The sequence below is a fragment of the Netta rufina genome, assembly GCF_964035555.1.
Source record: "Netta rufina genome assembly, chromosome: Z".
Classification (NCBI taxonomy): Eukaryota; Metazoa; Chordata; class Aves; order Anseriformes; family Anatidae; genus Netta; species Netta rufina.
The window spans coordinates 39368616-39382288 of record NC_140126.1 but is presented as its reverse complement, the minus strand read 5'-3'; the positions used below and the strand labels follow the sequence as shown (position 1 = coordinate 39382288).

The 13673-nt window shown below is 36.5% G+C and overlaps 1 protein-coding gene across 1 annotated transcript in view; it reads right to left on the bottom strand.

Annotated features, from left to right (window-relative positions):
* The window catches only part of NTRK2 (neurotrophic receptor tyrosine kinase 2), a gene marked incomplete at its 3' end in the record, with an annotated part of 169987 nt that extends 164048 nt beyond the window's left edge, over positions 1 to 5939 (bottom strand). Inside the window, exon 1 of the mRNA XM_084304803.1 lies at positions 5792 to 5939. Coding sequence (XP_084160929.1) covers positions 5792 to 5906 — 115 coding nt within the window. The 5' untranslated portion in view covers positions 5907 to 5939. The remainder of the gene's footprint in view (positions 1 to 5791) is intronic.
* Positions 5940 to 13673: the final 7734 nt, after the last annotated feature.

Genomic DNA, 13673 nt, shown 5'->3' with positions numbered 1-13673 from the left:
TCTTTCCCTAGCTATTTCAGCTCTGGAACTTCTGCCCAGGCCCTTCCATGTCAGTAGGCCTGGTGAGGGTTCTAGCAGAAAGGTACTTATTAAGAAAGGATTTTGCAGCACCCAAACTCTTTAATTGACCTTGTTCCCATTATTAATATCAAGTTTGACTGCAAGAATTTTCAGATTATATATTTTTGTAGAGGCTACTAATCTCATCACCACTTCCCTTGCTAACCGTCTCCAGCCATGTTTTTTTCTCTCAAAATTCCCTGAATGATTAAGGAAATTAAATTACATCTGGAAAAATTGTTCTCAACTGGTATTTAAGCTTCAGTTTATCCACATCAGCTTTCAAAAGAAAAACAAATGCATTCAGTGTAGTTGGGTGAATACAGCAGCCACAAGTTTAATAGATGAACTGAGCTAAACAGCCTTTGTAATGCAAGTTAATCAGGTTTAATCTAGCTTATGTGAATCTTTAACAAACAGCTTCTTACTCGCTCTTGCAAGGAATGTGGTTTCAATTCCTGTAGGTTTATCTGGAGAATTCCATGTGTGTCTAGAAAATAATGCTAATGTGTCAAATATTGCAACATGATGAACGCATGACCCTGAAAGAGAAACATTTTCAGAGAATGACATAAATAAGTAAAATTATGGGTTTCGCTTTGACACCAAGTTTGCATTTGGCTAAAGGGATGTCTTCATGAATTGTCTCAATTTTTTAAGTGAAAAAGTCTTTTCTATGGAATATGGTTGTCAGTCTTCATCAGAATTTACATCACAAGCAAAGTAGGAATACCTACAGCCAATAGCCATATTGCCATTCTCCCTTGTTAGATCAGTACTCCACACTTAAGCAGATGTGCCAAGTCAGGCACAGAGAATAACTTGGCAAATGTGTACAATGCATTGAGTTCAGGATCAATACCTGAATGGTTAAGAAACATTTCTTTTCCTTAGGTATTGTTCTACCACTTTGTATTTCTAACCAGCTTTGTATTATAAGCTTACTTCATTCAAGTTCAGGAAGAAATTAAATCAGTATTACAAAATGAAATTCTGCTTTTTTTTTGAAAAATGACATGTTCACATACACATTCAACTAACATCATTCAGAAGCCCTAATTTGCATAACTTATATCTAGATATCTGTATGAAAGTTAATGGTCGCTTCATGAACAGATCAAAGTCTGCATACTTACAAGTAAGTTATGTACATGTCTTTGAAAATTAGATTCCTGTTGCCTTTTCAAATATCCATAAATTATTGCTTATTTTCACTGAAAAGCTGGAATAAGGAAAATTATTTTAATTAAGTTAGGAAAATTCTAACTCAACTGCAACAGTGAAACCCTACTACTGTCAAAACACTTATTAAAAAAAAATGCAGTCCATGATCACAGATAAGAAATAAAACTCTTACAGAGAAAATAAGAACAGTTTGCCACCATACATCATGCATAACATCTAGTTCTTGAGCCAAAATAAACAACACAGGCTGGAGAGCCCATGAATATTCTGAAAGGTAAACATGGAGAATGTTTAAGGCCTTTTTTAAACTCACTTCATTCTGCCTGTAATGTTCTCTTCCTGATACTCTTATCTGTGAATTCTGGCTGATAATGAAAAAAGATGTCAACACCGACTGGATTATGCCTTTGCTTGTGGTTTGAGACTGCATTGTACTGTGACTGCCTAAGAACTAATGCTTGTTTTATTGACTCACAAATACTACAAATCTTCAAAGAATAAAAAAAGTAAATCCAAAGAATAAACCTGTCAATCCTTCAGTTTGCCTTTTTCCTCCCTTAGAATTTATAACTGCCTGTCTTCAATCTGATATTTCTTTTACTTATTTACCTCTAGGACAAAAATCTACCCCCAGAAAGAGGCTGAAATGAAGCCAGACCCACTCAAGTCCATTTATAATCATCCGAACAGTTGCCTGTAAAAATGTCATGGCTTTCCCAACAAAGCAAGAAATGGACAACACATTTCTGTATGTTGTAACTCTATATTACAACAATGACTTCTAAATTCTGTTAGTTATATACAAGAAGCAGCACTAAACTAAGATCAACACCCACCCCTTACAGTACCTCATGCACAAGGGAAGAGACAGAAAAAAAATTAGCAATCATAAAAGTACATCTTAGGTCAGATGAAATTTCTGCATATATAAACAAATAGCCAGTCTGCACATGTTTGCTATATGTACAACAAATTAGTACATGAGAATAATTTGCAACTTTGTTTGGTATACTTTATCTAGCATGTATGACCAATGACAGACAGAAAACATCTGCGGAGACAACATATGATAAATAAGCACACAATGCTGGTAGGATAAACAATACTGAAAGCCAGATCAAGCCCCACACCAGCATATATAAAACGATCTATCTGATTAGCTAAACTGGCCACATAAGACATAATAACATTACCAGACTGAGATACAGAGCAACAAAAAATTCATATGGGAATGCAAATACAGCTGTAGAAGCCATGCCTCTCCTGAAAACACAAGAAAAAAAAGACATCTCCAGTATCAGTGAATTCAACAATAATAGCCAAATGATCGAATATTTACCAGGGAAAGCAACAAACACCTTAATAATCAGTCTCGAAGAACCATTTTTTGCCTCCCTTGCATTCAGTGAGCTCCAGGTGATGGGCAAACTGATAGACTTTCATGTGATTTTACCCTACACATAGAACATGTCTTGCTTCCACAGACTTAACACATCAGTGTTAAGTGCAATTGCAGCCATCACTTACAGAAGTAGTAACAAGACCCAACTATTTACTTATTTAGTTCGCATTCTAGGTTTTCTAACACAATTTACCAGGTGGAAACAACCCAACCCAAAACAGAACAAAAGGATGTCAGGGCAGCAATGCTGTCAATGTTACATGGTCAATCAGCAAATACAGCGAAAATGGAAGAACTAAACACTACCAAATCTCTACACCAAAAGCTTTACTAAAAACTACTGTGGTACAAGTAGATAAAAACTTTTCATATAGTAATTAAGTCTGACTTTAAAACTGAAAAGTATCCAAATATTTTCATCATACGTAAACATATTTCAAATGAAGTTGAAAAAATAATGTTGTGAACATCACAACTGATGGACACTTAATACTGCAGCTGGAAATGATCTTCTGGTGAGTCAGCATACCTGATTTTAAACCTCAAGAAAAGAAATCACAAATTTGATGGCATCTAAATTGCAACCAGCCTTTAATCAGCACATTAATGAACATTTCCACCATATAAACAATAAGTAAAGTACCACAGAACTTTGCTAATTTTCACATCAATTATCTACAGACCAGAGCCTTGTGATCAAGAAACCACAGTGGTCTCTTCCAACTTCCCAGCAAGAGGTTTATTAACAGCACACAGTAGCGAGATGTCCTATTACCAAGACATTTACCGCATACTGTACCAGCCACTTAGTATAATATCATGAAGTAATTAATAACACCTGCACACACACACACACACACACACAAAAGAGTGTGTTTGCTCGGTTCCTAAATTAAAAAAAAAAAAAAAAAAAAAAAAAAAAAAAAAAACAGAGCGAAGGGATGAAACCCTTTTATTGTTGGAGAAAATTAGGAAAAGTTTTATTAACAACATTCAAAATCTGCATGCCTAAAAAAATTCTCTTGACATCAGAGGAGCTAGACGGGTCGTGTAGTTCACAGGGAAAAAAAAAAAAAAAGAAAGAAAAAAAAAGCAATGACTGAATAACTGTAAATAATGTATGTCAAAAGCTGAATTCTTCATCTATTTCAGTTCTACTTACTAGCCTCTCAAACAGTGCTAGAAATTAAATTAACTACAACAGTGTTTTGTTGTTGTTGTTGTTGTTTTTTAATTGTCTTGTGCTTTTAAACACAGAAAAAATATCTGCAGAGATACTGAAACCAACAGCCATGCAGTGGACCTTTCAGAATACAGGCCATGGTCATCAAGGCAATTGTTGCTCCTCATCTGGGATTCTGTGTGTGGGAAACGGCAGTGTTGTCACCTTTATTAAAAACCTATGTCCTGCATTTGTTCATATTGAAAAAAAAAGGTAAATTAAGTTTAAAAAAAATAAAAAACAAAACAAAACAAAACAAAATAAAATAATAAAATTAAGGAAAAATACAGGTGTATAAGATCTAGCGAAATTCACACACTGTAAAACAACATTAAGCCAATAGTGTGATTCATTTGCAGGCCTCTGTGGATATCCATACAAATCTTGAGCTGTATGCAAAATTTTCCATATGCAAATTTCACATCTGAATGTCATATATTCTCACATTTCCTTCTCTTTTTCCTCCTCTGTTTGGAAGTACTACATTTCCTTCTCATGTCAGGTATTTTAGTCAAGATGTGCCCACATGATGAGCACGTGTGCACACATATGTCTACACAGTATCAACAGGTCACTGCCAAATCTATTGTGACTGCAGATGGTCAAGAACCAGGAGAAAGAAATAATGTCTCATAGGCCTAATCCTGGGTATTTAGCACCAAAGTTTTCAAAGAAAAATCCTATCTGCCTGGCAGCTTCTAGCCAGCCAACGATGTTATGAAAGACTATGCTGGCATTCCTATTTCATACCAATTGATTTCAATCCACCAGGAGACCTTCCTATATCCAGCAGATTAATCTACCTTTTACTCCATCCAACTGAGACTGGGGCTTGGTTCTATTTAGCTGGAGTTGGTATCATCTCCCATGTCAGGTAAAGCAGACTGTGCAGCACACGAGACCCCCTGAACAAGTTGCATGTTATTTTTAATCCCATCAGACACTATCATGATTTTTGTCCTGAATAAGCCAAGACACCTGGCCCTAGCAGGATGCAGGACACAAGATTAATGGAATGGTATATGGCCATGATAGACATTACCACCAGCATGTGTTAAAGTCTGCAGCATGTCTCTGCGATGGCTGTTCCTTGCTGGCAGCTCCTATCAGAGGGTGCTGCACCCTCCAAATACACAATCAAGAAAAGGATGCTCAATGGATAGTGGAAAGCAAAAACTTCAGATTTCAGCAGGTTCCATACCATGTCAGAAACACCCAGACTCTGTCCCTCACCCACAGTAGAAAAGGTATCTCTTCATATGGTGGGTGAAACCACTTTCCAGTTGTCCCATATACAGGAAGCAAAGCACAGGGATGGCCTGTCCCACTATCTCAAAATCCACATAAGCTAACTGAAAACAATATGTTGCAAAATATTACAGACCTAAGTTTGCAATGACTCTTTTGCGTAAGTTATACGAGTGAACTCAGTAGACTTTTATCTCTGTAGCAGAGCTATTCCCTAATTTGTTGCTGTTAGCAGTCAGTTTTTCTGAATTTTCCTCCACTGTCTAGTACAAGAGTTTGTAATTTTGAAGAAAAGTAAAGACTTCATTAACCTCAAATAGCTTAAAAAATCAAGGAAGAATTTTGTGTCTGTTCAGTTTGAAAGCATTACTATTTAGTTTAACAAAGGCACATACTTTTTATATAATTCTTGTCTGTTATCTATAATTCACGTTCTGTTTTTCTGCACTTGAATAATAGTACATTTTTAAAGGATCAAGGGAAAAAAAAAGGTACTTGAAGCTTCCAGAGATATTCCATATGGAATGAAAGACAGTCACCGACTGGTTAATAACTCCCCTAAAGCCTTTTCCTTTAGTAGTGCTGTCATCATTCTGAATATTATTTTGTAAAAGAAGTTTGTTTTTCCTGTCTTACAATAATTTAGCAGAAAATTTATGTTAAAAGAATATTACCGCAGTTTGGGACCTTCATATCCATCAAGGCTGTCCTCTTGTTGTTGTCGTCTAAACAATATAAATCCTGAGTTTCTGTGTAAAACTTGGTCTCTTGAAATTTCTTGATCCACATAATTTCACAGGAACACTTGAATGGATTGTCCACCAATATCCTACAGAAAAAAAAAAATAATAATAATAAATATATATATATATTTAGAAAGCAGAATGTATCATGCATGCAGAAAAAACTGAGGGGCAAGACAACTCAAAGCTCTCATCTGGGTCAAAGTAGAAATTGAACTATTTAGTTAAGAAAAGTAAGGACCAAAGACCTCACTGCAATGATAGCTTCAAACAGGCAACAGTTTCCTTGCAGAGAATGAAGCCCTACTTGCACTGAGAATCCAGACTGCCATAGATCTGAGACATCACACAGGGGGTTCAACTACTATCTCCAATCCACTGGTGGAAATCAGAAGCAAATGGAGAATTAGACTTTCCATCAAAAGTTCCATTTTATTTCATAACACTTAAGCAGAGACCAGAATTTCTTTGACTTAGAGGTCTTTTTCAACCAAAGTGATTTTACGGTTGGCACTCTGCTCAGCTACCTCAGAAAGACCTAGTCAGACAGGGTTTAATGCTCTTAGGTGAAGTAGGTAAATTCCTCAGAGACTCAGTCATGTATTAGAGACAAACTTTAAAGAACTCTAATCATAACAAAGGCATTTACCTAACCGTAAAGGTACATCCATTACACCACCAGAAAAACCCACAGTAAAAACCCTAAGAAATGTTATGATGAAACACTAATTGAAAAATGTCCCTGAAACAGAAATGTTTAGAATAATCTAGGTATAAAGTATGCTGTATGGCAATTAAACCACTGGTTAGCAAACTTACTAAATTCTACACAACAATGTAATGCAATACAGCCAAACTGAAATATGAACAGAAACATCCCAATAACTACAGAAGAAGTGACCTGGTATGATTTTTTCTCCTACATGCACATATCACAGATGACAGTCACAGTGATCTCACAGATGAGATCCAATAAAGTCTCTGTGAGTGACTGAGGTATCTCATTACAAGGAGCACAATTGTTCTTAACAGAATTTCACAGGTATTTTTGATGTACAGAAGTGACCTCAAATTGTTCACTGTATCTGTGCTTGGACCGGAGGGTGTCCCCTGAGGATGTGAAGTGTGCAAATCATGAAAAGCTCAGGTTCTCAGAGCTGTAACCTGTTGCCCCAAAAGCCATCTGTAGTTCTTTGAGGATAAAAAGCTGCAGGGATCATCCTTGCAAGTCTTTTAAGAGCAATTTGTATTCACAGCACTACTGTGTGGATAAGGGTTGCTTGCACAACACAAGAGTATGAATATTAGGATCCCTTGAGCCAAAACCTACCATATACATTTTCCAAACAAGATTTACTTCTCATCTTCTGTTTCATCATTTAATTTTTCTTTAAAAGAAAATTTTCCCTTAACCAGTGGCCAAGCAGTCCTTTTCTTCCACTGTTTTATTTTGTACTAAACCCATCAGAGGAGCTAGGCATATCATAGACAGCATGCTGGATAGAAGTATGATGGCCCTCCACACATGCTTGTGTGAAAGAAAGAATCTGACCTAGTAGAGGGAAATTACATGTCTTTATCTTGTTTACTGTAATTTTACAGCTGCAGCTACAGCTTGTTCTAAAAGAAGAAGCCTTTCAAAGCAGCATCTCCTTCTCTACAGTATCTGGTGAGTATCTCCTACTTCACCCTAGCCTGAACTTTTCATCCATTTATGTTTTGATTTACAAGTGTGCTAACAACAGGATACTTATTTTTCAGATTTAGAGTCAGCTCCTCAGTGGCTATTTATAGCATCATTCCTTCTCAGATTCCCCTTCCAACGCTCTTAACCTTCCTCATTCTGACTTTCCACCGGTGCATTATCTATTTATCAATAGAATAGTTCAACTGATAATAGTCTTACCACTGCTTTTCCAACTTTCATGCTCTAATTTTTCCCCCAATTTTCTTTCCCTTACATTTCTTGCATCATCTCACTCAACAGTTACGAACAAAGCAACACTGACTTTGTTCTCCTTCAAAATATCTACAAGCTCTCACTATACTGACAACCTAAAAGAAAACATTCAGCTGAGATGGAGAGGTTCAAGCATGGTTTGATCTGTGCTTTGGAATAAACTTGACAGTGGCAGCAGACTAAGTCCAAGGAAGCACCCTGGACTGGGGTCAGAGTATGCCTTCAAAATTGTAGTCACTTCCTTTTTTGCATACTTCCTAAGCTACAGTGTACCCACCCTTACAGTTCCACACACCAGCGGGGGCAAAGATGACCCCATTTCTTCACTAGCTGATTAAAACCATTAGGAAAAACCTAATCAATGCACACTGAGCACTAGTCTAAGTTTTTCATCTCTTTTCTTTGAGGTCGTGACAACTAAAAAACATACAAGTTACAGACAAGTACACACTAACAGTGGCTTCTGGCAGAGACTAGATAAGGGACTTCAGCAGCAACAGGCCTATGCAGGGCATACAGCATTGGGAGTGCTCTGCAACTACCTAGTCTTTCCATCAGTGTACTCAGCAACAGCCAAGTTACGAAAGAAAATTCAAGCCAGCAATAATCTCTGGGCTGTAAAGAAAGTGATTATACCAACTTAATTATCAACGAAACATACCTAAGGGGCATAACCTCTTTTTGATGCAGTAGGATTTACTTACTTCATTTCTTACAGGCTGAAATCCACCAGAAGAGGTTCAGAATTCCTAGGCTGCTGCTGCAATTCTTGGACTGGCATTCAGGCAAATTCTTGACCCTGCTTTGAGCTCCAGGAGAGCAGCCTCTCTCTGTCCTACAGCCCCAACCCTGCCCAATGTTCTGAATGCTCTCTGCAGTCCCATGTATTAGCAAAGATTGCACAAGATGACTTTTTTTTTTTTCAAAGAAACACAACTCCAGACCTTTTAAATTTTCTGAGAAATCACTGTGAAGAACCATTAATCAAACCATTACACAACAGACAGCTTCTGCCTTCCTTACGATCTGTGTCAGTACCCCCAGTTGCAAAGTCATTTGCAGACTTTAACTTTTCTGCAATACCCAAATTTAAACAAAAGAGGCAAACACAAAAATACCTGCCATATCGGCGTTACATCCTTTTCTCCCATTTTTTTATTCTTTAAGTACAAAATTATGGAATGTACACCTTTACAGAATATCTGCTTGAAAAAGCAAGAATAAAAATATAATTTTGAAACTATCAAAAACTATGTTTTTCTATGCTTCATTAGCAAATGAATTTATAAGGTACAATGTAACTCAAAGTAAAAGTAAAAATATTCTTCAATAGTCTACCTCAATGATAGCAGCTGTAGGGCCAATACAATAGAAGAGTTTAAGACAGAGACTTCATTTGGAGATTTGGAGATAGTAGTGTTTTTACTAGCTTAAATACTTAATACAAACACCAGTCATTTTGTGTGAAGCAATTTCATAATAAAAATATTTTAAAGCTGACAGGAAGAGGTTACTTCAACCTGCAAATTTGTTTTAAAACATACACCTGACCTGGAATGAATCTCTCTGTATTTAGATCTCTGGCATTACTGCTTTCTTTGGATCTAAACTTCGTTCCTAATCATTGGTGGACGTCTACCTTCAACGGAGCAAACTTCAAAGCCTTATTCTTTCATTCTAGCCACAAATAAGCTTTATTTTAAGAAACGGTGACTTACAGATCAGACAAACCCAGATGGCGAAAAGGCTTCTTGGACAAACTTGAGAGCTTGTTTCTGGATAAATTGCTACAGGAAAAGAGAAAGATTGCATTAATTGGGATTGCTTCTTCTTAAACTGGAATTTGTGTCTCTTTAAATGACCAAGAGCTCAAACCAGCTCTAAAAAGCCCTCACTTCTTTGACTACAGTTGGAAAGAAATGGTGCTAGGTCTCTATGGTTTGATTGGTTTCAAGTATTTGAATTTAGTCCATATCTGAAGTCATTACATTCAAACTCAAACTCAGCAGGGGTCAATATTTTCACTTTTAGCATTTCTGTTCATTGCAGAAAAGCTGCAGATTTAATTGTGTTTGAAAAGTATTTTGTCAAGTCCAGGTGTTAATTACTTGCTCAATTTATTCATAAGTGAAAGGGGTGTATCCCTTTCTTTGATGCTGCACCATACTCTGTGCTCACATAAGCCCTTCTCACATGCTAGCACACATCCACATCTGAGCCTTTTAGTTATTCTTTTCAAATTGCATGTACAATATGCACCCACATGGAAGATCAAAAGGAAAACTGTAAAATGCCTATATTGGGCTTTTTTTATGTCAATTAAGCACTTACGGTTTCCAGTGGTAATTAAGTGAAAGGTCCTCTCCCATTACACAAAGAAATATTCATCTGAATCAGAAATACTCCTCCCCTCCCAGGCTTACAAAATTGCTTTCTCCACCCCAACCCAAAATAATGTTGTTTTTCTATAGTCTTATCAGTCCATCAATTAAAGACAGTAAGAGCAGTAAGCTGTAAAACTGCCAGCACTGCAGTGTAAATCAGTGTTCTGAGCCAAAATACCACATGAGTTTTATGTGGTATTATAAAGGCGCCATAGGGGCTCCATAGTTATAGTTGCGTTACATTTAAAACCAAAGATTAGACCTTTTTTTTTTTTTTCTTCTTTTTTTTTTTTTTTCCCCCTAACTGAAGAACACAGTGTTTACTTCCCAAACTTTCATTCCTCAATTTCTGAGTACAAGATTTTCTGAGAAATTACAAGGACACAAGAATATTTGTAGAATGTTCAACAAACATTCAGAAGAGAATTTTTGTGAGATTTTATTTACCATACTTCTTTGTTGATTCCTTCTAGAAAACAACAGCCTGAAGTTTACAAATTGTGTGGTTCTGATATTGGACAACAAAATAGATGAGCTATTATTTCTTTGTCATGTGAATTTACCTGTCCTATGGCGGATGCAGGTAGACCCCTATCAAGTATATCAAAATTAACGTACAATTTGCACATATTACAGAAGTCATGTTTAAGTAAAAAATGTCACTGTGATCTTTTCCCTAATAAGCAGAAACATTAAGTTTTGAGGCTGAAAGAAAAAAGTTAAATCTTCATGTGGCCTTGGGCTTCCTCTCTAGCACTGAGGCAACATGAACCACATTAAATCTCACCATTCCATGGGCAGCTCTTCACTCACCATGCAGGAAAACCCTTCTAGTTCTGGCACTTCTAAGCAGCACATGCCTTTCCAACAGGCAGGTGCACTGGCAGTTCACTATTTTAGTGGGAAGCAGTATATTCCAGGTCACATGAGGACCAGGTTTGACTCTGGGTTCACACAAAACATCCCTGTACATCCATACCAAGAAGCCATCATAAAATGGATTCCTCAGGAAAATCTCTATCTAGCTGAAGCCCTTTCATGTTGTACAAACTGTTTAACAAATCCAGTTTTGTAAAAAAAAAAAAAAAATGTATCTCAATAGCTTTAATTGTATTTTCAGACTTCTACCAGTTGTACTTGATAGATACCAGAAAGAAAAAAAAAATGTAAGAAGCAGAAGAAAGAGTAACAAAAGTAAACCTTGTGCCTATATTCTTGGTCATGGATTAATAGATTTAGTAATTCCAAGACTGTAGTCTTTTCTTCCACGTAGTTTAGTGTCTTAAATTGACAAGTAATGTCAACAGAAGTAATTCAACAGAAATTGTTCAGACACCATTATAGATTTAGCATTTTAAATAATGCTTTGACAGTAAATTTACTGTTTTAGGGTTGGTTCTTTTTTTATAATCTGAGCACTTTAAATTGATTATAAAGATACCTTCTATGGCCTCTTTAATTCATGTTAAGTAAAAAACTCAGTACCAGGCTTATGGAGTAGTTAAGGACTTCCACTTCCGTGGAAGGAGAATATAAATTAGTCCCCCAGTTCAACTACACACAAAAAGAGCATCATGAGCAGCCCAGAGAAGGTCTGTCTGAGGTTCCAAAGACTCAAAAAAAAAAAAGTCCTCTGGAGTGAGGAGTCTGGCTACACCTACGAACAGGACCAGAGTTCAGTCAAAAGCACAACTGTATTTTACATACAAATATCAAGCTCGCTTCAGACTAGCTAGCCATTATACAATCAAAGGAATGTTTTGGCAATGCAGACAATGCAAGAGCAGCCTGAGAAGCTGCATAAATATCCACACAGCTGGCAACACTTGTGTAGATCTTCATTGCAATGTCATTGGGCCACTATACTGCCTATAACACTCCTGGCAAGATGAGACAAGAAGGAGAGGGAACAGATGAAAGGAAAACCAGGGAGAAGAGGTGAAGAAATGGCCATTCTGCTACACTCAGTCTCCCTCCACAGGCAGCAGCATGATCTGCCTACAGCTGGAGCCAGCCCTTTGTGCACACTTGGGAAAATCTGCAGCTAGGTCTCAAATGGTTTCATTTGTCTGCTTTTCCTAAACTTTACAGACATAGAAACACATCTTAACACCTAGAGTTGTATGTATACATTGCACACAAATCTATGATTCATCAATCCAATTACACACAGTCTGGCATGTAATTATTGCTCTTTTCTAATATTTTAGGAAAAAGACACTTTCTGTGAAATCTATTTTTATGTTTTAAAGGCACTGACAGAATACCATGTATATGTATTACACAAGTCCATTACAATTACTGTTAGCAGCAGATAAACTTATAAATTACTACACTACCAAACTAGGACTGTTTAATAGCTTGTTAAATGTGACTGTTGACTAATTTGAGTCTGAGGTCAATGAGAATAACAGAATTAGATGAGCAAGACTATTAATTCCATTTAAGTAACACCTATTAAAGCATTCTCTTCCTGTTTTTTATATTATAACTCAAGTCTTCTCATCATACATAACTCTAGAAAGATATTTGGGCTACAGAAGTTTGGCCAAGAAAAGAATATAATGACAAAAAAGGGCTTAGGGAAATGTGTGTTAATAAGTTCCTAACCATCTGATATTTTTATATGTATCACAATATAAATGGTACATTTATATCACAAAGCTCCTTAGCTATATCAAAACACTTTTCATGTAAGAAAGAGAAAACTGCAATAGTGTCACCAGCAAAATTAAAGTTTATAGAGCTATGTCTCTCTTTAGGAAAATGTTTGTAGTTTTTGTTTTCATTATAGGAAATAACATACTACTGTTTTAAAATAAGGTGCAAGACTTCTCAAAGACCTGTACAGGTTACTCTTGTAAAATAAAATGCTTGCATATCTTAATAGTCTTCACTGTCCCAACCAAAATGGGGGCTACACCTCATTCTCCATGCTGTCAACAGAAGTTTTAATGCTGATGACAACAAGCACTGATTCTCTGCGGTTTTTAGAAACATTTTAGTGTTTCTAAAACACTAAACACAGCACCAACACTAAAACACTAAACACAGCATCAAGACATCCCAGAGAAAATAAACTAACGATTTTTTTTTTGCAGGGATAATAGATCTGCCTCAATAAAAAATGTCTGCACACTTACTGCTTTGCCACGTATATATAAAGGAGGTGGTAAAGAAATCCCACGGTGTTGTCACTTAATATTTTCCATCTTATCAGGACTTATCCTGTTTCTGCAAATATTACTAATTTCCCACCAAAACAAAGAATAATATGAGACTGAATAAGTTCCTGGTTCAGGAAAGTTCCTGAATCAGGATACCACATACATCGATCTAACTGATATCAGTCAGCCTAATTTGTTTCCAACTGGCAGTTCTATGAACTACAGATCTAATAAATCATGATTACCAACAGAAATACATTCCATGTTTGCCTGTGTGAAGAGCTGAAGCTCTTCCTGTATCC